Raw genomic sequence first — 25471 nt, 5'->3', positions numbered from 1 at the left:
TTTGGTTCACCTTTTGCTTTCCCTTAATTCCTTAATTGTTTTTATCTGCCTTTAAGTGCTTTTTCAAATGTTTATTTTCTTCCTCACACTGTCAATCCTATTTCGTCATTGCGATACAGTCCATATTTCACTGCACTCCACACCACAATGGCCATCAGAGTTCCCTCTTCCAACTACATTGTGTGTTTTCTAAGATCTTCTTCATGAATTTCATTTGGGAAACTACATTACTACTTTTGTAAGTTGGATAAGCTCCTAGGATTCTTGGTCTATTTCTTGTCTGTTTCCTCATTTTGCTGTAGTATTTTCTCAAATATTTTCCCAGGAGACCATTTATGTTAAACTGGATTGAAAATGCTGAATGAAAATAATGTTGACCCAGAATTTTGAAAGATTTTATCTTTTTATCTTGTAGTATCCATATATGAAAATTTACTTTTTCTTTCAAAATATTCAAGAGATATTTCAGAATCTTCTCTTCATAATGTTTGGCAGTTTTACAAAAATAGGTCTAGACAGTTCTCTATTTAGGCTCAATCTCCTTCGAACTTAAATAGGCTCACTGAACTTTGACAATACATGTTTTTATCATTTCTGAAAATTTTCTGGATAGCTACATATAAGTCTCTATATCTTCTTTCTTTCTTTTTCATCTCCCAAAACTCACAAAACTTATAGAAATTTCTCATTTTCTCATATCTCATTTGTGATATCCTTCCTGTTGTCTTTCGAAGTGTACACATCTTTAGTCATTCAGTGGTCTTTTAATGAACACGGCAAGGGAAAGAAAATAGAAATGTGCTTACTCTTGAAATATTTTTTAATATTTTATTTAAATATTTACAACATTTAGATTTAATTTATCTGTAACTTATTTATATTCATGATGTAAGAGATCAAGTTTATAGTACTATTTTTTATAGGTTGATTATTGTTACAACACCATGAGTTTGAAGTAGTTGTTCTTTTCACCTTCTTCCCTCTGCCTTACACTCAGCTCAGTAAAGACTTTCTAAGTCTATTTAAGCATCCTATTCAAGATAGATACTCTTTTATTTTCTATTTCATCATAATGGCTATTTTCTTCTGAGAATATTGAGTAGTCTCTAATTGTCTTGATTATGTATACATTTATTTTGTTTCTTTTCTGTTTCTTCCACCACGATGTACATTCCTTGGTCACAGAGACTTATTGGTATTTCAACTATTGCACATAGAGTCTTCCATAACTTTTTTTTTTTTACCACATACATACAGCTAAATGAATATAAGAACATGTGTTTTACATGCATATGGGTATCTATAGAATATATACAGATACCTATACAGTTGTCCCTCTCTATTCACAAGGGATTGATTCCAGGACTCCCAGGGATACCAAAATTCACTGATACTCAAATCCCTTAAACAACTTAAAATCGTATTTCCATATTACCTACCCATATCCTCTCATATACCGTAAATCATCTCTAGATTACTGATAATACCTAACACAAAGTAAATGCTGTTTAAATAGTTATTTTACTCTATTGTTTAGGGAATAATGACAAGGGGAAAAAAGTCTTTACATATTTAGTATAGACACAACCGTCTTTTTTTCTGAATATTTTCAGTGTCTGGGTTTTTTGATCCACAGATGCAGAACTTGGCATAGATACAGAGAGCCAACTTTTATGTATATGAAATACAATTTAGGGGAACAAATACTCTGCTTTGACTTATCTTAATCTACACATTTTCTGCTTCTAGAAGAATATTGATTTTTTTGTTGTTGTTGTTCGGTTTCCTCTTAGATTTTCAAAACCTGTTTTTTTGGTTGTTTTGGGTAATTAAACCTAGTTTTGCTGAAAGGCTTATGCATGCAGCTATTACTATAATGAGATGTGTGTGTAAAGCTACATATTTAAGTTTACAATTTTAAGCTTAATTATTATAAATACCTAATTAACAACATTGAACATCCAGATTAAAAAAGCAATTCATCAAAAATGCTTACCTGGAATAAGAACAGGAGCTATAAGCTTTAGGGAAAGTCTTTGCTATACCTTTCACCTGATCTTTTCAAGGAAGACACTTTTCTCTGAGAGGAAATATGAAGTAGCATCCAGACAAAAGTTCTACATGCTCCCTTCCCGACAAGACACTGATACTCTAAATCAAGTCAAGCGTGCTGTTATTGCTCTCTGGAACAACACACAGTTTGAAGCATTGAAGAATCACTACCTTTGTCAACTAGCAACACTGAAACATTTCCTTATTTGAACTATCCTCTTAAAGACCTGACTTCTATAATAGCCATAATAATAATAAATGTTATAACTTATTAAAAATTTATTGAGTTTTACATCAACCTGTTTTATTATTATGCAAAAACTTCTCAGTAGAAAATGTTTTTTATTACCCTGATATTTAATTGGTTTAAAATAACAATAAATACCTATTAGCTTCAAAGTTTCTGTGAGTCAGGAATTCAGGAGCTGCTGAAGTACGTGTCCTAGCTTAGAATCTTTCATGAGGTTTATGTCAAGAACTCAGTCAGGAAGGCTTGACAGGGATAGAGATGCTGATTCCACGATGGCTGAGTGAAATAGCTGGGAAGTTGATGAAGCCTATTGGTAGAAGCCCTTAGTTTCTTCCAGGTTGCTTCTTGAGTGTTCTCACAACATGATGATTACTTTTCCCAGAGTGAGTGATCCAAAAGAGTGCTAGATGGAAGCTGCAATGCATTTGATAACCTAACCACAAAATTCATACATAATCAAGTCACTTAACCCAGCCAATGTTCAAGAGGAGGGAAATTAGGCACCACTCTTTGAAGAATGGAGTTCAAAAAAACTTGAGAAACAATTTTAAAGCCACTGCAGTCATCCTGATACAGAAGCTAGAAATTATTTAGGCAGATAGTGAGGGTAAAGGAGTCCTCAGCAAGGCTTCCCTTTCAACAAAAAGCAGCCCCCAAATCATTTCTTTTCTAACAAAGAGAGCTTGAAAAATCAAACTGCAGATGTAGATAATCAAGCTGGATGCTTGCAAAGGTGAATGCCGGCAGCTGTGCCAATAGAAAAGGGTTACCTGGAAGCCATGTATGTTCAACATGGAGGCTCCATCTTCACTTTTCTTTGTCACCACATGTACAGTAATGAACTAGGCAACATGGAATCAGCCAGGTAGAGAGCCCATCTGCATAATAAAAGACTAGGATGAGGTGGCCAGCTTCTTAGCACCCTATGCAAATGGCACACCTGGTCTGACCAATCTTTCGTGCCCTGTGTAAATCAGACACCACCCCTCAAGCTCATCTATAAAACCTTCTGCATTTCACTTGTAGAGGCAGTAACACATTTTCTCCAGGACTCCTCTCTCTGCAGAAAGCTATTCTCTTTATTTCGCCTTATTAAACTTCCACTCTTAACCCCACTGTGTTGTATCTGTGTCCTAGTTTTCTGTGGCCATGGGATGACAAACGGCAGCTGTTACCCCAGATGAAGGACACCACTTCAATCTTCGAGACAATCTTCTTTACCTCCAGTACCAAACCATTACCAAATTCTGTGGAGTTTATTAATTATACCTCTCTTAGATTGTTCTACCCATCTCCATCCCCACTGCTATTAAAATTACCAAGACTACCCTCAACTCTCTTTCTGACCACTAGGATTGTCTCTTAAAGGGGCTATGAAGATGAAGGTCAATAATATGATCTGTAAGGCACTGCGCGATCAGGTATCTATAGCGGTCTCCAGCCTCATTTGTTATTAGTTTGATGGTCTCTGTCTCTCTTCCAGCCATGCTGACATTCTACTAGTCTCTTGTATTTCCCATGCTCTTTCTCATCACAGGTTCTAGGAGACTTACTCTTTTTACCTGCCTTTTCAACATTTTCCTGCCTTAAACTCTGGAGCACTGTTTCAGAAGTCCTTAATCCTATAAATTTTCACTGAGGTTTACGTAAACTCATAGATTTCTTTTGAATTATTCAAAATCTTGCTTAGAGTACCAAAACCAAAGCTAAACTATTAAATACAAAACAATATAAACCCCAAGCTACTTTAAATATCCATTCAGTAGTTGGGTTATGAAATACCAAATGTCATGAATGAGACATTATTTAAGAAAAACTAGTAGACAAGTCTGTCAGTCAAGGTCCCTACAACTACATGTTTGCAGAGTGACTTTGAACCTGGCTTGTGAAAGCAGTTTCAACCAGGAGTTGAATTCATGAACTGGGATAAGTCAATCAGATTCTTAACTTTTTTGTACTCAGTCTTTTCTGAAGTTTGTCTATTTTTTCTACATTTGGGTTTTATGAGATTCTACTATCACCATTCAGGGCTCTTTTACATAAACTAGGTTGAGTGGATTTCTCTTCATTTTAGTTAAAGACATCCCTGACCAAAAGAGTCATCATATTCAATGAAAAAGCCAAACATCAGCATAAGATCTTGGCAGTTTTCTAAACATATGGGAATGTCGCATCATTTGTTTTACCGAACTTATCTGTGAAAGATGTGTACGGGTAAAATATCTGGCTTGCCCAAGGCCAAACAACTAGTTAATGACAGAAAAGAACAAAATACAAGCTTCATGGCTATCCATCTGGAGCTTCAACCATTGCATCATGATGCCTTTCATTTTATTATCTTGAGTGTGACACAATAGGAGCTATTATGTCTTTTCTAAGTAATTTTCAATGTATTCTGAAATACTTAATTAGTTTTCTTTAAAATAAATAAGTCATTAAGAAGATAAAAATCAGTGAGTTAATTAGCTGCATTATGGCCTTTTAGTTCTTTCAGTTGAAATAAGCTGATGCCAAATCTATAAAGAAATAAACTATTACCCATAAGAAGGGACAATTTTATGAAGTTTTAACAATTACCATTAATTTCAAGCATAGCATTTTCAAAGCTTAGTAAAAATGAATGAGTGTAGGATGAAAATAAATTTTATAGGTAAAACCAACAAACTGTATAAAGCTTAGATTTAAAAATCTCAGATAATTACACTAATTTTTGTCATATATTTCACTGTTGAATGGACTCCTTCTTCCCCACCCCCACCATAATCCAATATTAACTATTCACATTCAAACATGCCATGCTCATGAATAAACGATCTATAATTTATCACTGGCAACTAGCAAGCACTGAATATAGATACCTCTAATAAGCATTAATTTATGTAATACCTGAATACAACACTACCACAATAACAAGCCTGGTTAAAAAGACAGCGATGGTATTTCAATTCACAACTTTCCAGGTTCATCATTAAATGACAATTTTCAGACTATGATTTTGATGGCTCAAGTTTCTCTTTTAGATTTCTACATCTTGATTTTTATCAATTTCTAAATATTTGTTCTGTAACATTGTTACAGAACAATCTAAGTCCAATTGCTCACTGCAATGAAAGCCAATCACTGAGACTATGAGTATTCCCAGGAAAGAAAGTCTTTATTTGGGTGATCTTAGCCAGGAGATGGGAGATTAGTCTCAACTTCTCCCCAGGAGTTGATGGATGTAGCGTTTGGTGTCTCATTATCTGGATGTGGTGATCTGTACATTTCAGTTCCTTGATAGTATCTAAGAGAACTGATGGCAGGTTTTCTGAGAAAGGAACTCAGACAAGACAAATGTAAGTTTCAAGTTTTAAGATCAGGAGGATCAATTTCTATGCTTATTCAAAAAAAAATGTAAACATCAGTTCTATAGAAAAATTGGGCCAATTTCAATATATTTTTTTTTATTATCCATCATCATCACTCCTAACTTGGGCACAAGGATGAGAGAAGAGAAAGGTTAGACCTTGTCTAGTGTCAAACATATACTCAATGCATGACTACTGATTGGTTTGGAGAATCAACTTCTGAGGCTTGACTTCTCCCTCATTATATTCAGTTACTCTATTTCAAAAATATTTATTTAGTTACTCTAGATACTTTGAACTGCTTTTAGAGCTATTTAAACAAATGAAACAGTCACAATTTTTGCTTAAATAATAGACCCTACAAAGGAGGCAGATAGACACATATTGATCCTGTAAAAATTGACAGTTGCAATTGCAACAAGTGCTACCAATGAAAGACCCTGACTTGAGACACATTTTAGTAGCATTTTGTAAAATCAGAAATAATAGTTAAGGCTTCCTGAGGAAATTATGCTTAAATCTGAATCATAATGATAAGTAAGAATTAATTAGATGAATAGAGGATCAATGAGCATTTCAGGCAAAGGTAAAAACCAGTAGACAGTTGGACCAGACCAGTCAAAGATAATGTGGTAAGGTATGTTTGGATTATGGATAAAATTAAATGGTAAGGCCAACAGGATGGATGTGATATGTAAAAATTAAAAGTGGAGTTAGGAATTAGCAAAAATTTTCATTTTGAGAACTGGAAGAATATAGTTGCTATTAACCAAGTTTGAAAGGAATAGGGAAAGAACAAAATTGTGTGGAAATAATAGGAGCTTGATTTGGATGTAATGTCACATATCCAAGTAGAGATGACAAGTAGGCAGTTGGACCCAATAGTTTGTAGTACAGGGGAATTCATAACTGAAATAAACTGAAACTGCTAAATGTTCTCTATACCATGTCTAAAACTATGAGATGAGATAAGATCACAAAGGGAAGTATTATTAGAGAAAAAAAGTAAATATGAATTAACAATTGGATTTAGCTCTGTAGAGGATATTAGGACCTTGATAAGAATATTTTATTGATGGAGTGGTGAAAGAGGATGGTGTGGATTCAAGAGCAAATACAGATGTTGCTCGACTTATGATGGGGTTACATCTTGATAAACCAATCATAAGTTGAAAATATCCTGAGTCGAAAACATATTTAATATACCTAAACTACTGCATATTATAGTTTAGCCTAATCTACCTTAAACGTGCTCAGTGCACTTACATTATTAGCCTGCAGTTGGACAAAATCATCTAATACAAAGCCTATTTTATAATGAAGTATTGAATATCTCATGTAATGTACTGAAAACTGTACTGAAAGTAAAAAACAGGTGTAATCTTTATTATTTTAATCCAGCCATTGTCAGCTTTCTACAACAACAGCAGCAAACAAATGACAGCCTATACCATCAGAAAGTCAAAAACCAGTAAGTCGAATCATCATAAGCCAGGCATAAGCATCAGATTCTACACCATCAGAAAGTCAAAAAATAGTAAGTCGAATCATCATAAGCTAGGCACTGTCTATATACAGAGAGGAATTAGACATTGTGAGTATGTGTAATTATAGTTTTGCTTTTAAAAGAAAGGGGCAGGTGGCTGAGGCAAGCTTTAGAATAAAGATTTTTGTTTGTTTGGTTGGTTTTAATAACACAAATAAAAGCATGGTTTGAATACTAATAGGAATAATCCTCTAGAGAGGATGTTGTTGATGGAAGAGGCAGGGATAAGATACCTTTGAGTACATAAAAACAGATGAGATCTAAGGCACATTTGGAAGTTTGGCCTATGCTAGTGGCATAGACAGCCCATCCACAGTAATAGAAGTGAAAACAGAATTAAGTGTCTTCTAAGGCTGGTAGAAGAACACAGGTGGCAGAAGGAGATTGATCTCTTGATTTCTTCTATCCTCTCAAAGAATGGAGAATAAGATGTTCAAAACTGAGAAGAGAGGTAAATGTGAAATAGCGATGTAGAAAATTGGAAAATAAATGAAATCAGAAGATGTAGTGTGATTGAAAGGAAGTGTTAACCCATTTGGGAGTATGGTACACAAATTGAAAAGGAGACAGATGAACAGTGTGTAAATCAGCAAAAACCTCACTTTCCTGAATTAATTAGCCAGTGTACCACATTGAGACATGTCTATTCATAAGAAAAAATAATTATCAAAAAGCAGTTAAAATTAATCTTCTTAAAGTCCACATAAAATCTATAAAATATTTTAAATTACTTTGCTATCAACTGAACTTAAGATTTTTCTTCTTGTGTTTATTTTTGCATGTTTGATGTATCAAGATGATTTTTTTCTAGTGCTTGGAATTTGTAGTGTTTATTAACTCTGCAGCTAGATGTTCTTAGCTTTAGAATATTCTCAGTAATTAACTGATCACATATTGCTTCATTCATCTTCATATTTTGGTTTTACAATTTTATAGACATTAGATGTTTTTACTATAAGTTTTAGCAGTCTAGTCTCTATTTTTCATTTTATTGTCTTTCCATGCTCCCTTCTATACAATTTCTGCTTGTCTACTTTCCAAACAAGTAATTCTCTTTTTAGCTATGCCTAATCTGCTGTTAAGATAATTGAGTTCTTAATTTTATTATGTTTTTAAATTATGGAATTGCCAGCTAGTTATTGATTATATGAATTTCCATGCTGAACTTCTTATTTTTTATCTACTTAAATATATAAAGCTTTGGCCGGGCGCGGTGGCTCACGCCTGTAATCCCAGCACTTTGGGAGGCCGAGGCGAGTGGATCACGAGGTCAAGAGATCGAGACCATCCTGGTCAACATGGTGAAACCCCGTCTCTACTAAAAATACAAAACATTAGCTGGGCACGGTGGCGCGTGCCTGTAATCCCAGCTACTCAGGAGGCTGAGGCAGGAGAATTGCCTGAACCCAGCAGGCGGAGGTTGTGGTGAGCTGAGATCACGCCATTGCACTCCAGCCTGGGTACCAAGAGTGAAACTCCATCTCAAAAAAAAAAAAAAAAAATAAATATATATATATATATATATATATATATATGTAAAGCTTAATCACTGTGACAAATTCATCGTCTGAATTTTTGGTGTATCTATTTCTATTTCACATTTGTCTCAAGTTTTAGATCTTAAAAATTAATTCCCTTTTACCTTTTTCCTGCTTACTTGTATTACATCCTTGCTATGGTACACATGAATTAGATACAATTTGAGATTTAGAGTGATATTCTTCCTCCAAAAAGGATGTATATAATATGTTTGCATTTATTTATAGAGGTAAGTTGCTAGCAATCTGGGATTATTATTGCATTTCAGCTTTGGAAATTGAGCTGATTTCAAGTAATACTTACCTTCTTTCCAAGGTTCTGTATTTCTGGGTCATTTTTACTGAAGTTGAATTTTAAGTGTTATAATTATTTGAAATCTCTAACTCATGTGAGTTCATCATTTTGGTGAATCTTAGAATGCAATTTTTGTCTTCTGAAACTCAAAAAGTTTTCAAAACTGGTGTTCAGGTTATCCTCTCGGATACTACTTATGAAATTTATTGCCACCCCAAAGGAAAATGGAAAATGAATCTCCAAATATAGGGATCACCTTCAGGCTTCTTTTTTTCTAGATCTTAATCATGTCATTTTTCACTGTGTTTTTTAGCACTGGCATTACATTAAAAAAAATTTCTAATTGTTATAAGTGGAAGCTTTGGTTTGCTTAAAAATGTAGGCTTTTACTTTCAATATCTGAGTGGCCTAGAAAAAATTACTAACTTTTCTATACACTTTTGTTTCTTCATCTGTAATCCATAGGTAATGATACCTAACTAACAAGATTGTTAAGATAATTAAATGATAACATGTATATTATTCCTGTGCCTAAGAGATAAGGAAGCAGCTATCATTTCTCTTCAAAAAATTAAAATTCCCAAGTCCTTATTAAAGTGCAGATAGAAATGAGATCACTTCAAAATAATAATCATATTTCACTGGCACATTGCCAACAGTGACAAGGATCAAGAGGGTAGTAGCCCATCAAGTTTTGGCTATTTCTCAGTCTCCAGAGGTGTTTTAAAATAGTATTTTAAATATTCTTCTATGTTAGCCTTCTTTTTTTAATTATTAATGTTCAAAAATTACAGTAAGGTCTACTTCACTGGTAGTGTCTTCACTGCAATGATTCTTTTTCTTACCCACTCTGCTTTAGCTTGAAATACTCAAAACATCACATATTCTTGGTAACAAAAAAGTTTCTCTTTAGGTTCTCCCAATACTGAAGCATAGGGAGATGAGTAAAATGCTCACATCTTCCATTCTGCATTTTATTTTTCAAATTGTGGCTAGAAATATCAATTTCTTAGGACACTACAATTTAGAAAAGCCCAAATAATAGAAAGTTTATCACAAGGACCCATAAATCTACAGGACTGATTCATGGAGATAGTGAATACATGGCAAACTCTCCCTCCATTACACCCCAAACTTTCTCTGCTTCAGGAGTCTAGGCCCTGATTTGTTTCCCACGAGCCATTCTTCCCTCTGTGCAAATAACTTTCGAAAACAGATACATGGAACATTGTGGCCCCATGTCTCAAGATCTGCCTCAAACCCACATTATGTTTCTCACCTTCAACTTTCCTATTTTCTCTCAGAATTTTAAGGTGTATTTAGAAGAGATACTTATTGACAATTATACTAAAATTCATCTTAAAAGCATCTATATTTATTGGCTATTTTCATCCTCCAAAAGTGAGTGAACATATTTTACACCCCTATCTTTCTTTCTTCTTTTTTGAGACAGGGTCTTGCTCTGTTGCCCACGATGGAGTGCAGTGACATAATCATGGCTCAGTGCAGCTCTGACCACTTGGGATCAGGCTATTCTCCCGCCTCAGAGTAGCTGGGGCATTTGCTATCTCTCCAGCTAATTTTTGATTTTTTTGTAGAGAAGAGGTCTTGCTGTGTTACCCAGGCTGGTCTTGAACTCCTGAACTTAGGTCATCCTCCCACTTTGGCCTCCCAGTGCTGGGATTACAGGTGTGAGCCACTGCACCCAGCTATTACTCTTATCTTATTGGATGTTATTGTTACATTTTGGCATTTCATTTTAATAGTTGGATGAATCAATTTCTGCTGATCTTTATGAAGTTAAAGTCTCTGATCTTTCTAGTAGCATGTCTTTATATAAATAAGAATATATAAAATACCTAAATTAAAAAACATTCATTGATGGGAATGTGTATAAGCCCACACAGAGTTTCCAAGAAAAGTTAATAGTAAATGAAATACTTGGTGTAGCATAGAAAAGAAAAGTGAAGTGTGGGAGGCAAGCTAATTACCACAGATTTTGAGGAGATTCATAAATAAAAACTGTTCAAAAAAGTCAAAGCTGCTTCCTTCCAAAGTACTGATCATAGCTAATTTGCTAACCATCTTAGTAACTTGCTATAAATATGTCAGTTCTGTTGCAACTAGGAAGTTTAGACAAAATAGAAATGGCTTTGATGGTAAAGTTTCTTATCCAAAATTCATTCTAAATTAATACTGAGTTTCTTTTCATTGCCTCTTCCTACCCTGAGTTTTAAAAACTTAAAAAAAAAAAAAAGATTGTGAATCTGTATGTACAAATGATGTAGGCTATTTAAAACTTAGGGTAGGATGCCAAATTAGTTATGTGGAGCCTCATATTATGTATTTATTACTATGAATAAATGACTAGTTCCCTTAAATGACTAGTTTTCTAAGGGCTGTCTGCTAACGTTCACACAGTAAAGGCTCGGATATGACTGTAATAAGAAAGCTTTGGAGAAATATATTGGAATAAGAATTGTAGCTGATAGGAAGTTTGTCTGTAAGCAAAGCCTCCACTCCTATCAGAAAAGGAAGGAATAGACTATGTAAAAATGCTTTTTAGCCAATAATTCAATGTAATTTTGCTAACGATCATTTCTTTTGAGTAAACAATGTGAATCTTTAAAAGTAAAAGCAATTGCCCATGAGCAATTGAATGGCTCTGTGTCATTGAAGGGAACATCACTAGTACTTGAGTCTTTTCAGGCTGCAAAAACAAAATCCTATTAAACTGGATGGCTTACATGCAACAGAATTTATGGTTGTTGAGGCTGGGAAGTGTAAGATCAAAGCACCAGCAAATTGTATGGTTTGGGGCCTACTTCCTGGTACCTTGACCCCTCTCTTTTTACTGTAACCTCACATGGTGAAAGGGGCAAGGCAAATGTCTGAGATCTCTTTCATAAAGGCAGTAATCTCATGTGGAGCCTTTATGACCTCATCTCCTCCCAAAGGTCCCTGCTCCTATTACCATCGCCTTGGCGTTTAGGGTTTTAACATTTGAATTTTGGGGAGTCATAAACATTGAGGCCATAGCAACTCATAAATAAAATCTAAATATTAATCTTTTCAGAATTTCTCATTTTATAAGCATCAATCTGTAGAGCTTGATTTGGATTCCTGTTATAAAACATAAGGATTTTGCTCACAGCATAGTAAGGGAACCAACGAATCATTCACCTCATTATCATCTCATTTCTCAGCTCCTGCTCACATCATAAGGAGACCAGACAGAGTAATCGACTGAACTGTGAACACTTTAGAGACTCAGATTTGTTTTTTATATACCTTACTGTTTATAGCACAGTGGCAAATTTCATAAGAACCCAAAAATCATTTTTGTAATATATATCATATATTTTATTACATCATGATATGAAAGGATACTTTTACATAATAAATAAATGAATTATGATTTTATTAGTAATAAACATTTCTCCATTTATAAAAAGCCTATAAAAGTTTGTGTATTGTATTTTAAAAATAGTTTATCAGGCCAGGCACGGTGGCTCAAGCCTGTAATCCCAGCACTGTGGGAGGCGGAGGCGGGTGGATCACGAGGTCAAGAGATCGAGACCATCCTGGTCAACATGGTGAAACCCCGTCTCTACTAAAAATACAAAAAATTAGCTGGGCATGGTGGCGCGTGCCTGTAATCCCAGCTACTCAGGAGGCTGGGGCAGGAGAATTGCCTGAACCCAGGAGGCGGAGGTTGCGGTGAGCCGAGATCGCGCCATTGCACTCCAGTCTGGGTAACAAAAGCGAAACTCCGTCTCAAAAAAAAAAAAAAAAAAAATAGTTTATCATCTCTTACATATTCCTCCTCATCCCAGCCCAATGTATATTTCATGTATTGCTCTCAATATATTGATCCAATTACATTCATGCTTCTATTAATTTTAAGTGCCATGTCAAGACAACCATAATTTTGTGTTTAATTTATGTTCATGGTAACATATGCTTTTAATCTTCAGTATTAAAGAATAGAAAATAGTAAAGGAACATTTGACTATAAAATATATAACTGTTTTTAGAGAAAACAGATAATTTTAGTAGAATTTCTGCTACAAAATGAAATGTCTCACACCTTTCTAAAGTTACTTACCAAAGATACATTTTCCATCTTATACTATGTTAGTAATAAGAGGTAGTGTGTTTTCCTTCCTCCAGATTACTTTAATTACTAATTACATAAACAATGAACATTTATATATTAGCAGAAACTATTTTAACAACATATTGATCTTTTAAAAGGGTAAACACTGAGCTTTTATATATGCAATATCAATATATATATATATATATATAATTATTTATTTATTTGTAATTTTTTTCTCTTTGAGACTATTCTCGGCATGATGCCAGGCTCTTTGGAACATTTCAATAATGGCTGTTAAATAAATAAATGAATGAGCTACTACTCATAAAACTCTTGTCCTCTGTTAAATTGATTTTTATATATCCCCAACCCTGGTGAATTTGTCATAACTTTTACATAATATATTTGGAAGCAAATATTTTTGGCAACGAAAGTATATTTCAAATAGAATTTTGACAGAACCAATATCAGATCAAATTTCAGGAAAGCACAGTTATTGCAGTAGCTCAATTACTGCTTCCTGAATACATCAAAAGAAATGATATAAGATTTTAAATATTAATAACAATTTGTAACCTTTAAAAAGATTAAGAAAGGGCCAGGCGCGGTGGATCACAAGGTCAAGAGATCAAGACCATCCTAGTCAACATGGTGAAACCCCATCTCTACTAAAACCACAAAAAATTAGCAGGGCATGGTGGCACGTGCCTGTAATTCCAGCTACTCAGGAGGCTGAGGCAGGAGAATTGCCTGAACCCAGGAGGCGGAGGTTGCGGTGAGCTGAGATCGTGCCATTGCACTCCAGCCTGGGTAACAAGAGCAAAACTCCGTCTCAAAAAAAAAAAAAAAAAAAAAAAAAAAGATTAAGAAAGAGTTTTTCATATTTAAATAATAGCAATCTTGCCTTTTAAATCTAGTTATTCAAATGGGATATTTGGATGCTGAGAGTGCTTGCTAATAGGGGTTGAAATATTCAAACAGGAATTTTGGATAATACAATTTACTGAGCATTGTGTGTGTGTGTGTGTGTGTGTAAAATTGTGTTGTATTTTGATTACTTACCCCTGTTGTCTTCCTATAAATGTCCAGAATTTCAGTTCATAAGCAACATGATCACATACTACAGAAAATGGAAGCATCACATGGCACTTACCATGGCACTTACCATCCTACCACTACGTGTATTTGAAGTAATACTTTTTTTAAAAGTACATAGAGAGGTGGCTCACGCCTGTAATCCCAGCACTTTGGGAGGCCGAGGCGGGTGGATCACGAGGTCAAGAGATCAAGATCATCCTGGTCAACATGACGAAACCCCGTCTCTACTAAAAATACAAAAAATTAGCTGGGCATGGTGGCGCGTGCCTGTAGTCCCAGCTACTCAGGAGGCTGAGGCAGGAGAATTGCCTGAACCCAGGAGGCGGAGGTTGCGGTGAGCCGAGATCGCGCCATTGCACTCCAGCCTGGGTAACAAGAGCGAAACTCCGTCTCAAAAAATAAATAAATAAATAAAAATAAAAAAGTACACAGAGATGACATCTCTACATCCACTACTGGAAAATTTTTAATACCTTGTTTCTCATATTGGTTCAAGTATTAAACTATTATAATAGCCAGTTGCAATGGATAAATGATTGCTTGGTATGAGATGAAAAAATGTGATTTTTTTGATTTTCTTATTCTATTTTAAAATTAATGTTTAATTGCAACATTTGGAAAAATATTTTAGACATGGGTTAATGAAAACTACTAGAAAAGACAGACTTTTGCAAGATATGAATTGCATGAATGCAAGGAAGTATTATTAAAATTTAGCATTTATCTGCCTAGAGAACTAAAACTACATTTATTTTATCAAAATTGTTGGTAGTGAAAATCTTAAATCTAAAATTAAGATTTAATCTGAATTAAACCTTTAATCTTAATTAAATCTTCTTAATCATTTATTTTTTTCTTTATTGTGCTGACTACTCCTTGCCAGATATATATATAGATAGATAGATAGATAGTATATAGATTGATAGATAAATAGATATAATTATTTCTTTATTACTGCCACAAGAATAACAATCACTTAGAATATTTACTCTACAGTTTTCGGACATTTATTATGGGAAAATCTTAAAGACATCCTTAATTTTAAAAGAAAATCTTGGCTAGGTGCAGCTCTGGCCTGTAATTCCAGTGCTTTGGTAGGCCAAGGTGGGAGCATTGCTTGAGTTCAGGAGCTGGAGACCAGCCTGGACAACATAGTGAGACCCCATTAGGAGGCTGACACAGGAGGATTGCTTAAGCCCAGAAGTCCAACATTTCAGGGGCTATGATAGTGCTGCTGCACTCCAGCCTAGGCAACAGAGCAATACCCTATCTCTAAATAAAAATAAATAAATAAATAAAAGCAAATTTTGACATTACTTATGAAAAAAAAGGTATTTTTTGAAAGTCCTACAAAATAGTATCATGGTATGCAGTTGATAGCATGGGAGTAAATAAAATTATGCATAAAGAGAGAAGAGGAGGAGCTCCAGAATGGAGCTGTGAGGAACATGGTTATTTAAAGCAAAGATATAGTAAACAAACATAAAAAGAAGTCTAGGAAGGCATTATTAGAGAGTGACATCAGCAAGAATAGCAGAGAAAGAAAACCATAGTAGAGTAAGACTTTCATAAATTCTCTCCTCCAGGAAAGCAACAAGAAAACTGGCAACAAAATAATTGTGAGAATCAACTTTTTCAAAACTCTGACAATCAGAGGCTTGTAGTGATTCCTGAAGTTGTTTACTGAAGAAAAACATCTTTCTCTTAGTAAAAACACTGGAATTTGTGGCATTATATGTTGCTGTATTTCCCACTTCCTCTCTTTAGCTCCATGGTGACAATGTAAATCAATAGCCCCAAATTACAGCAAAGTCCACATTCTGGCAGCCACCAGAGGAGACAGCATGGAGTCTCAAATCCTTTAAGGGATTATTCTTAAAGAATTATTATTTAACTTGTCTGCAGGTTTTCTGGAGGACCCCATTTTCAAATCTGTTGTACTTTGACCTATCTTGGAGTTTACCCACTGCAAAAAGCCTTTTTCCTGGAGAAGTTTGTTTAAAACATGTAGAGTCAATTTTTTAACTTCACAGGTGCCTAAGGCAATGAGTAGTAGTAGGGGCAAACAATACATTTAAAACTGTTAAACGGAAAAGCAGTGGAATCATATGTCGATATGGGTTTGGAAAAACTGCATATATTCCTGGGCATCTTGAAGGCCACACATATAGCCTGAATTTTTCCCCCAAAATTTAAATGTTGAAGTCTTACCTGCCAGTACCTTCAGACATGACTTTATTTGGAGGTAAGGTTTGTTACCTTACCAAGAGGTAATTAAGGTAAAACAATGTGTCCTAATCCAATATGCTTATAAGAAGAAGAACAGACACACATAAAGTAAAGATCATATGAAGAAACAGAAAATGGCCATCTACAACCCAACAAAGGAGGCCCTCAAAGGGAACCAACCCTGCTGATAACTTGATCTTGGACTTCTAGAATTTTAAGAAAGTTAATTTCTCTTGCATTAGCCACCTGGTTATGATACTATGTCATGGTAGCCCTAGCTAAGTAGTACACCCAGGGTTGTGTGCATTTCAGGAAAGACATGAAAAGACCCTAAGCTCTCAACTCTGGATGGCTTTTAGGCCTCACCCAAGTGAAAGCAGACTATCAGTACAGCTATCAAATTCCTGACATAGTGTTGAAGGTATGACTCCATGACTCAGAGCTCTCAACAAATACTGAGAGACTTATTGGTTCTAGAAATTTAATAAAATCCATGTCCAATTACTAGCTGATCTCTAAACTAACCAATGGTCTAATAATCACATATTATAAAGAAAGTAGTCTTTACAGAATTTGTTCAGAAAAGTCTATTTTAAAAAGAGTGGCCAACCACGTGGCTCATGCCTGCAATCCCAGTACTTGGGAGGCCCAGGTCGGTGGATCATGAGGTCAGGAGATCACGACCATCCTGGACAAGATGGTGAAACCCTATCTCTGCTAAAAATATAAAAATTATCCAGGTGTGGTAGTGTGCCCCTGTAGTCCCAGCTACTCATGAGGCTGAGGCAGGAGAATTGCTTGAACCTGGGAGGCGGAGGCTGCAGTGTGCCAAGATCACGCCACTGTACTCCAGCCTGGGTGACAGAGCAAGACTCCGTCTCAAAAAAAAAAAAAAAAAAAAAGGGAGCAACAACAACAAACTCTGTGGAGAAAAGAGAATATGATTTCCATAGTTGCCACATTATGTTACTTAAAATGTTGTTTTCAATAAAAGTTATAAGTTTTACAAAGAAACAAACATGTATGGACTAAACACAGGAAAAATGCAATCAATAGAAGCTTGCTTAGCAATGGCATTGCAATCACTAGACAAAGACTTCAAATCAACTATTTAAAACACGTTTAAAGAATTAAAGGAAACCATGTCCAAAGAACTATGAAGAAAATATGATAGTATCTTACCAAAAAGGACATAATAAAGTGATAGAGATTATAAAAAAAGAAACAAAGAGTAATTCTGGGGTTGAAAGTCACCACGACCGAAACAATAAATTCACTAGAAGGCTGGTATTTCCTATGGCAACTGTAACAAATTACCACAGAGAACAGAAATCTATTCTCTAACAGTTCCACAGGCCAGAAGTCTGGAATCAGTTCACTGGGTCAAAAACACGGTGTGAGTAGGTCCATGCTACCTCCAGAAACTATAGGGAAAAATCCATTCCTTTTCTCTTCCAGCTTTGGTGGCTGCCAGCATTCCTTGGCTGTGGCAACATCACCCCAATTCTTGTCTCCATGGTCACATTGCTTTCCCCCTTCTGCCTGTCATCAAATGCAGTTCTGTCTCCTTCTTATGAAGATAGATGTTGTTGCATGTATCCTTATACAGACATATGTCCTTATATGTTGTTTCATGGAGGACTGCCCCGATAATCTAAAATAATCTTCCCACATTTAGTGTACCATGTGAAGGATTACAGTTCAGTATACATAGTCATCTAGTATTTTTTAAAGAGAAAGAGGCAGAGTGTTATTTGTTTGGACCAAGGTAAGTTGCTCTATTTGTTGGCAGGAGGATGCAGGAGTTCATTTTCTAATAATCGAAAGGAGAGATTAAACAAGGGAAATAAAGATAATGGCTTCAAAGCAGCCGCATGTAGCTACAAAAGCTCCTACTATGTTTTTCCACCCTGTTCTTGAACAATGGAATGTAAGCAAATGCTGCTTGATAGGATGGGAAACAGTTACTTAAAACCAGATGGTAGAGGAAAGCTCTAGAGTCATTGAAAAGATAGCTTTTTTTGGAAAAGATAGGTTTTTGAAAAAAAAATTCTTTATTATCATAATGATTTTTGTATTAGAATAAAATTCCCAGTGATCACAATGACAGAGTTTGGTTGAGCAATAATAATCAGAGATAAACGATCACAAAGTCATATGGAGCCAACAGAATAGAGAGAAGAAATGCTTCCATTCTGGAAGAAAGTAAGAATGACAGAATGAGAGTCCCTGGGAAGACAAGTGACTCCATCTGCCCAGAACCAGAAGTAACCTCTCAAATAGGAAATAGCTAATAGATGCTGTTATTTGTGATTCTGTGAGATTATAGAAATCTCATTCTCACATTATCACTGAGATTGATGAGATTTTAAAACTGTGCCCATGAATCACTGCATATATCCCCGTGGTAGACAACTTAATGATGATGGCTTTAAGCCCCAATTTTACTTCTTACTACAATTCTGGAAGGAGAAATCTAAGGATTTTAATAACTTGATCTTGCTATGATCATATGGTTACCCAAGTGGTTTGAGATTTGGCAATGTCCTGAGTTGAGTGACAGAGCTGGAAGCATGTGATGATTCATGATCTTCAGGAAGTGACATCAGCCTGAACACATCAGTTCCAGAAAGCATCACTTTCCTGAGCAAAGCTCTGTGGATAAAAAGAATCATTGGACTCACGCCTGTAATCCCAGCACTTTGGGAGGCCGAGGCGGGTGGATCACGAGGTCAAAAGGTCGAGACCATCCTGGTCAACATGGTGAAACCCCGTCTCTACTAAAAATACAAAACATTAGCTGGGCATGGTGGCGTGTGCCTGTAATCCCAGCTACTCAGGAGGCTGAGGCAGGAGAACTGCCTGAACCCAAGAGGCAGAGGTTGCGGTGAGCTGAGATCGCGCCATTGCACTCCAGCCTGGGTAACAAGAGCGAAACTCCGACTCAAAAAAAAAAAAAAATTCATTGGATTTTAACAAGCAGGCCCCAGCTTCTGTTGGAGAAGCCTATGTAAGTGAAGAACTGGACAGGAGCAGCAGCTTACACTATGGGTTTTTAGGAAAAGAATTTGGATGAAAAGAATATAGGAACATACTACCTTTCCTGGACACAGGTTCTAATAATATAATACCCAGGTGCATATGGTACATTTTTGGAAATTTATCAATCTTCACACACAAATTTTAGATCTGAACAAAATATATTGTAGATTAATGACATGTAAGTGAAAGCAGAATGAATTTAACTTGGTGTGTTACTAATTCAGGAAGCACTCTAATTGAAGAAAAAAACATTGTTTAACTTATTAGACATAAGGTTTCACTGCTAAGAAAAATTCACAAAACCCGAAAGGTGATGTTTTCCCCGCAATAAAAGCAATAAGATTTCAGTTTACAGTTGAATTTTCATATTTTGTTATACTTAAAGCCATAAGGATACATTGGTTAAAAATTGCTCTCATAAATCAGGTTTTTGTAAATACAGATTTGAAGGCTTAATATTTCAGAAGTAGCCTTTGTTTTCAGGTTTAATACAAAAGAAAGCCACCTCTGACAATTAGACTAATATATATGAAAACTTACAAGTATTGATTTTAAATCTATAAATGTCTGTCTTATAATCTTCACTGTGTGGTATCTAAAGTTTTCTTTTTTGTTGTCAAAGATATTTCAGCTTAGCATTTCTCTTTTATATTTGTAGGTAACGATTATTAGAAATACTTCTTTTTGTAAAGTCTGTATGTTTGTTCTTATTTGTAGTTTGGTTGCCACAAAGGAAACAAATAGTGCAAGATCTCGAAGTGCTCCAATGTCACCTTCTGACTTTCTGGATAAATTAATGGGGAGGACATCAGGATATGATGCAAGAATCAGACCCAATTTTAAAGGTAATTGTTCTGTTTGCTACTTTATATGTGTGTTTTAAATATGCTTCAAGAAGATACAATTTTAAATTGCTTCCATCAGAAATTCTAATGCTTATTTTCAACAATCTTCCAAATACTACATTAGTCACAGATGTGTCTGGAAAAAGAAATCTATTAACAGGTTCTCAATTATCATAATTTGCCTTCTTTGGCCCAACTATGTTCTTTTCCCTTCTCTAACTGTTACAATACTTCTTGTCTTGACCACTGATTTTAGGAGTATACATGTATGTACATATCTTTAATTATTCTATCAGTTATCTCACTAGCTGGAATGAAACTTCTTTAATTGCTAGTGATAGGCTTTCCTACGTTAATCTGCCACTGTAGTACTCTCTATATTGTGGGGAATCAAATCATTGCTGAATTTACCTATTGAGAAATGGGCTGAATTGCTAACTAACAGCCTTTGAAATGTGTGGGACATTATTCCTCCTACCAAATGTTTTACCCCAATTTCTAGGAAAGAATGCAATTGTCAATTTAAGACTACCACTTTTTATTCTTCTGTTTAATATAGTTGTAAGTAACATGTTTGTATAAGGAAATGTAACTTATCCAGAACCACAATATATCCTGTAATTTAACTTTTAGGGGAAAATATTAGAAAGTTGCTTCCAGACCCCAACTTATATCATATGCTCTTGAATATTACTTGACCCAATAAAGAAAATGAACAAAGTTAAAGAATATACACTTTTTCCATGGGATTGAGTTAAGCTTTGTCATTGCTAAAGGTTTAAAAAGTATTGTCTACAATTACTATTTTTTCTTAAATTTGTCCTTACGGAAGAAAAAAAGAATTGCTTAGCAGTGGTATAAAAATTTACTAGATGTAATCCCAGCACTTTGGGAGGCCGAGGATGGTGGATCACGAGGTCAAGAGATCAAGACCATCCTGGTCAACATGGTGAAACACCGTCTCTACTAAAAATACAAAAAATTAGCTGGGCATGGTGGTACGTGCCTGTAATCCCAGCTACTCGGGAGGCTGAGGCAGGAGAATTGCCTGAACCCAGGAGACAGAGGTTGCGGTGAGCCGAGATCGCGCCATTGCACTCCAGCCTGGGTAACGAGAGCGAAACTCCATCTCAAAAAAAAAAAAAAAATTTTACTAGAATGGAGTAAAAAACATCAACGTTGGGTAGCAGGAGAATAAGAAGTAAAACTCACTAATAATGTCTGAGTAGAAAATTATGAACATCTTTAATTTTAAAATGAGTTTCATATTTAAATTGTGGATCACACTTATTTGTTTTTGAGCTTCTCAACCATAAATATTTTTAACTTCAGGAGGAAACACTGAATACAAGATGTGGAAAAATAGTACAATTTACAGGGGTACAATATACAAATGAAAATGAGAAATTTCAGTATTATAAGGCTCTTTTTCAAATTGAATGAAAGCAGTATTCCTGTGAATCTGTTAAGAACTAATTTGTAATTGTTCTTAGAAATATATGCAGTTGTCATTTAAATAAACCACAAGACATAATCCATAATTAGCAGATTCATTATGGTGAGTCCATATTCAGTGACTCAGAAGTTTCGTTTTCTTTTCACTGAAAATTAAAGAAGAAAATGCATTCTATTTTTAAATGTCTGTGAATATTTAAAAAGCATATAAACAGTCTCAGCAGATATTTTAATAAAACTGCAGATAAGTTACTAACCACACAAGAGTGGCCTCAGGTCTTCTGCCATTCTCTTTGAAAGTTTAGTGATTGTTTATTATTTTAATAGTTTAAAAGACAACAGAAATGTTAAACTATTTAAAAATGTGATTACTGCCACTTATGTGTGAGATCAGGAAAGGACTCCAAGGATTTGGTGATGCTTAAAATAAATATTGATTCTTTTCTAAATAAAAATGTATTCCTAAAAACAAGCTGATGACCAAGCCAGTTCAGAGGTGTTTAGATTTTTGGGAAGACAAATTCATTCTTACTCCACAGTGTCACTAAAGGAAGAAAAAGAAAAAGGGAGAATTTATCTCATTGATTTTCAAATATCTTGTGCTCTGAATGCTAGAAAAAAAATGCAGGCTGGATTTTATAACCAAAAGTAATATTATTAATTATAAAAAAGTAATAATTTAATGGACTAGTGTTTAGCTAACACTTTTGCTTTTTTATCTTTGCAAGGATCAAACATTATTGACTTCAGCAAACATACTTATAACTCCACTTCATAATTAGGCATATTCAACATTGTTTCATTTCATTGGATAAAATGACATCATAATATTTTGATCATTATTTCATTGCCCAATATTGAAATATAAATAAAATAGTCTTTACATACTATTTCTTCCTTACAGGTAACAGGAGGATATGTAGGTGTTAACAAACTTAATCCAATACCTAACAGAAGATATTTACACAAAAAAGTGAAAATGATCAACCCTTCTGTTGTCAGATACCTAGGGACACACCTCACCTGAGTCAAAAATAAGCTCATCAAACACAGAAGTAGAAAATGAAGAACCTGTTGTTCTGATGATATTTAAATCATTTTTTCTCTGTGGTAGCTCACATGACTAAAAATATAATCCCTGGCCATGTTGATTTTGTCTTTCCCCCATCAGTGTTTTTGGAAGGAATCTAGTTAGCTAATCAAATGAACTAATTTAAAATTGGTATTATGTATGCTTTCTCATCCAACTGTCAAAGACATTGAATTAATAGTAAATGAGTTCAGAGACATGAATATTAGTAATATGATAATATACTAAAGTTTTTTAAATGAGCAAAATTAGCTAAAAGAATTTTAAAAGAAGAATAGGGGTTCATGCCTCTAATACCAACATTTTGGGAGGCTGAGGCAGGAAGATTGCTTGAAGCTAGAAGCTTGAGACCAGCTCTGAGACACCCATCTATACAAAAAAAAATTAAACTAGCCAGATGTGGTGGCACACACCTGGCTACCTGCAGCTTTACTTTCTAATTCTGTTTAGCAGCTCTCAGAACATTTCTAAACCCATATATCACTATTAAATGCCTTTTAATAACAGTCTTAAAAATCATTATATTTAATAGGACTAAGATATAATAGAAATTTGAAGTCGTTTTTATACTTATGCCAAATTAGTTCTGGCTACTTGGGAGGCTGAGGCAGGAGGATTGCTTGAGCCCAGTTGTTGGAGGTTACCGTGAGCTATGGTTGTGCCACTGCACTCCAGCCTGGGTGATAGAGCAAGACTCTTATCTCTTAAAAGAGGAGAAGAATGGGAATTGTAATATTTGTAAAAATATATTACAATAACCTAATTTATTTGTTCCTCACTTTTTCCTAAACACACAGAAACATACTTTACCTAGATAAGTTATCAGTTGATAGAAAATTGCTTATAAAATATGAAAGCATTGGAAAAAACCTATATGTTTGCCCTCTCTGGAATTCATAAGTTTTGTAAAAGGCAAACATAAAGTCTCAATATTGACATTATCAGACAAATAACAGAAAAGAAATAGAAATGTTTAATCTCATTAGCCAAAAGTAAAGTATATAACAATAATATAACATTTTTACTTTTAAAATTATCAACATTTAAAAATAATAAACGTTCCAGCATTATATGCATTATTATGGATTTATTTCTGGAATAATAGTATGAAATTTGTGATTGGTTTCACAAGTATCTTCATATTAAAAGATAATTTATTTTGAAGGCCATAGTGGGAAAACAACTATGAAAAAATACAAATGACTTTGTAAAAATGCAAATTTGATTTTGCTCCTTGCTACTTCTAACATTTAAAAAAATCTAGATGTAGATATTTTTTATTTAACCAAAATTATGGTGTTTTATTTTCTTGTTTTGTCATTTATTTTCGAAAAGTACTCTTTAAAAAAAAAACTCACCTCTCAAAGACTAAGTAGATTAATAAGTTATTAAAAGGTACTACAGAGAAGTATAAATAAATAATTCTCTTAAAGCACTTTAAATTGGTATTGAGCATGGAAAAGACAGCCTCTTCCATTGAACGTTATTTAAATCAATACTGAAATGTTAAAATAACTGGTGCTTAACTCCTTACCATCAGCTTGCCTTTTCACTGATTAACCTGTTCTTTTCCTCTCCAGAAGAGTATTAATTTCTCTGAAACATTTTTGAGAATCAGATTTCTCCAATAATGATCCTGTGCCTTTAGGATAATTTGGCATAAATTATCCTATATGAAACTGTGCCTTTAAGATAATTTAGCATAAGTATAAAAACTACTTCAAATTTCTATTATATCTTAGTCCTATTAAATCTAATGATTTTTAAAGCTATTATTAAAAAGACATTTAATAATAATATATGGGTTTAGAAATGTTCTGAGAGCTGCTAAAACGAATTAGAAAGTAAAGCTGCAAATATCACTCAACTAGTTCATCATGCAAAAGAAATTAGAATTTTGTCCAAGTCACTATTTCAAAAATTTGGTCTTAAGGAGAATGGTATGCATAGAAATGGTTATTTTTATGTTCACTTAGGCAAAGGTCATTGGTAAGGACCATGGATATGCATCTAAGTTTTGATGCTATGGGGAGTTCTTTGTGTTTTCTTTCTTTTGCCAACCTCATGTCAGATCTGGTTAGCTTGTTATTGTTTTATCTCATGATGTGGCTGAGAAAAACATGAGACATGGTAAAATAAAAAAAAAAAAAAAAAAAAAGGAAGAAAAAATAGTTATTTTTATTTGGAAAATGAAAATAATAGATAGATTCCACCATTTCTTTCTCAGAATTTGATGTCTTTTCTCTTTAGAAGCCTTTTTTGCCAGGGAAAAGAGCAGAAACAGAAGCGGCCCAGGAAGAGAAAGTGCCAAGTCCCCAGGCGCATCCCCACGAGCCAAGGCGCTCACTGGGCGGCACTGCCTACCTCTGTACAGTAAGAGGGCCAGACAGATGAAGAATTAAGGGAAGACTCAATAATCCTTTAAACTGGTAGCTCCCATATATATATACATATATATATATTCTATATATAAAATATTTGAAACATTAAAATGTTTAAAACATTCAAACATTTTATATATATATAACATAGATATTATTTATATATAAAATATTATATATATAAAATTTTATTTATATGTA

General features: G+C 34.5%; 1 protein-coding gene across 3 annotated transcripts in view; it reads left to right on the top strand.

Moving 5' to 3' along the window:
• The window catches only part of GLRA3 (glycine receptor alpha 3), a 192795-nt gene that overhangs the window by 22033 nt on the left and 145291 nt on the right, over nucleotides 1–25471 (top strand). For all 3 annotated transcript variants that reach the window (XM_032298686.1, XM_032298685.1, XM_032298684.1), the window contains exon 2: nucleotides 20217–20344. In XM_032298686.1, coding sequence (XP_032154577.1) covers nucleotides 20217–20344 — 128 coding nt within the window. The remainder of the gene's footprint in view (nucleotides 1–20216; nucleotides 20345–25471) is intronic.

The sequence above is a fragment of the Sapajus apella genome, unplaced genomic scaffold, assembly GCF_009761245.1.
Source record: "Sapajus apella isolate SASKATOON/1434 unplaced genomic scaffold, GSC_monkey_1.0 scaffold39, whole genome shotgun sequence".
Classification (NCBI taxonomy): domain Eukaryota; kingdom Metazoa; phylum Chordata; class Mammalia; order Primates; family Cebidae; genus Sapajus; species Sapajus apella.
Note: the sequence above shows the minus strand (reverse complement) of the source record. Positions and strands in the feature narration are given on the sequence as shown.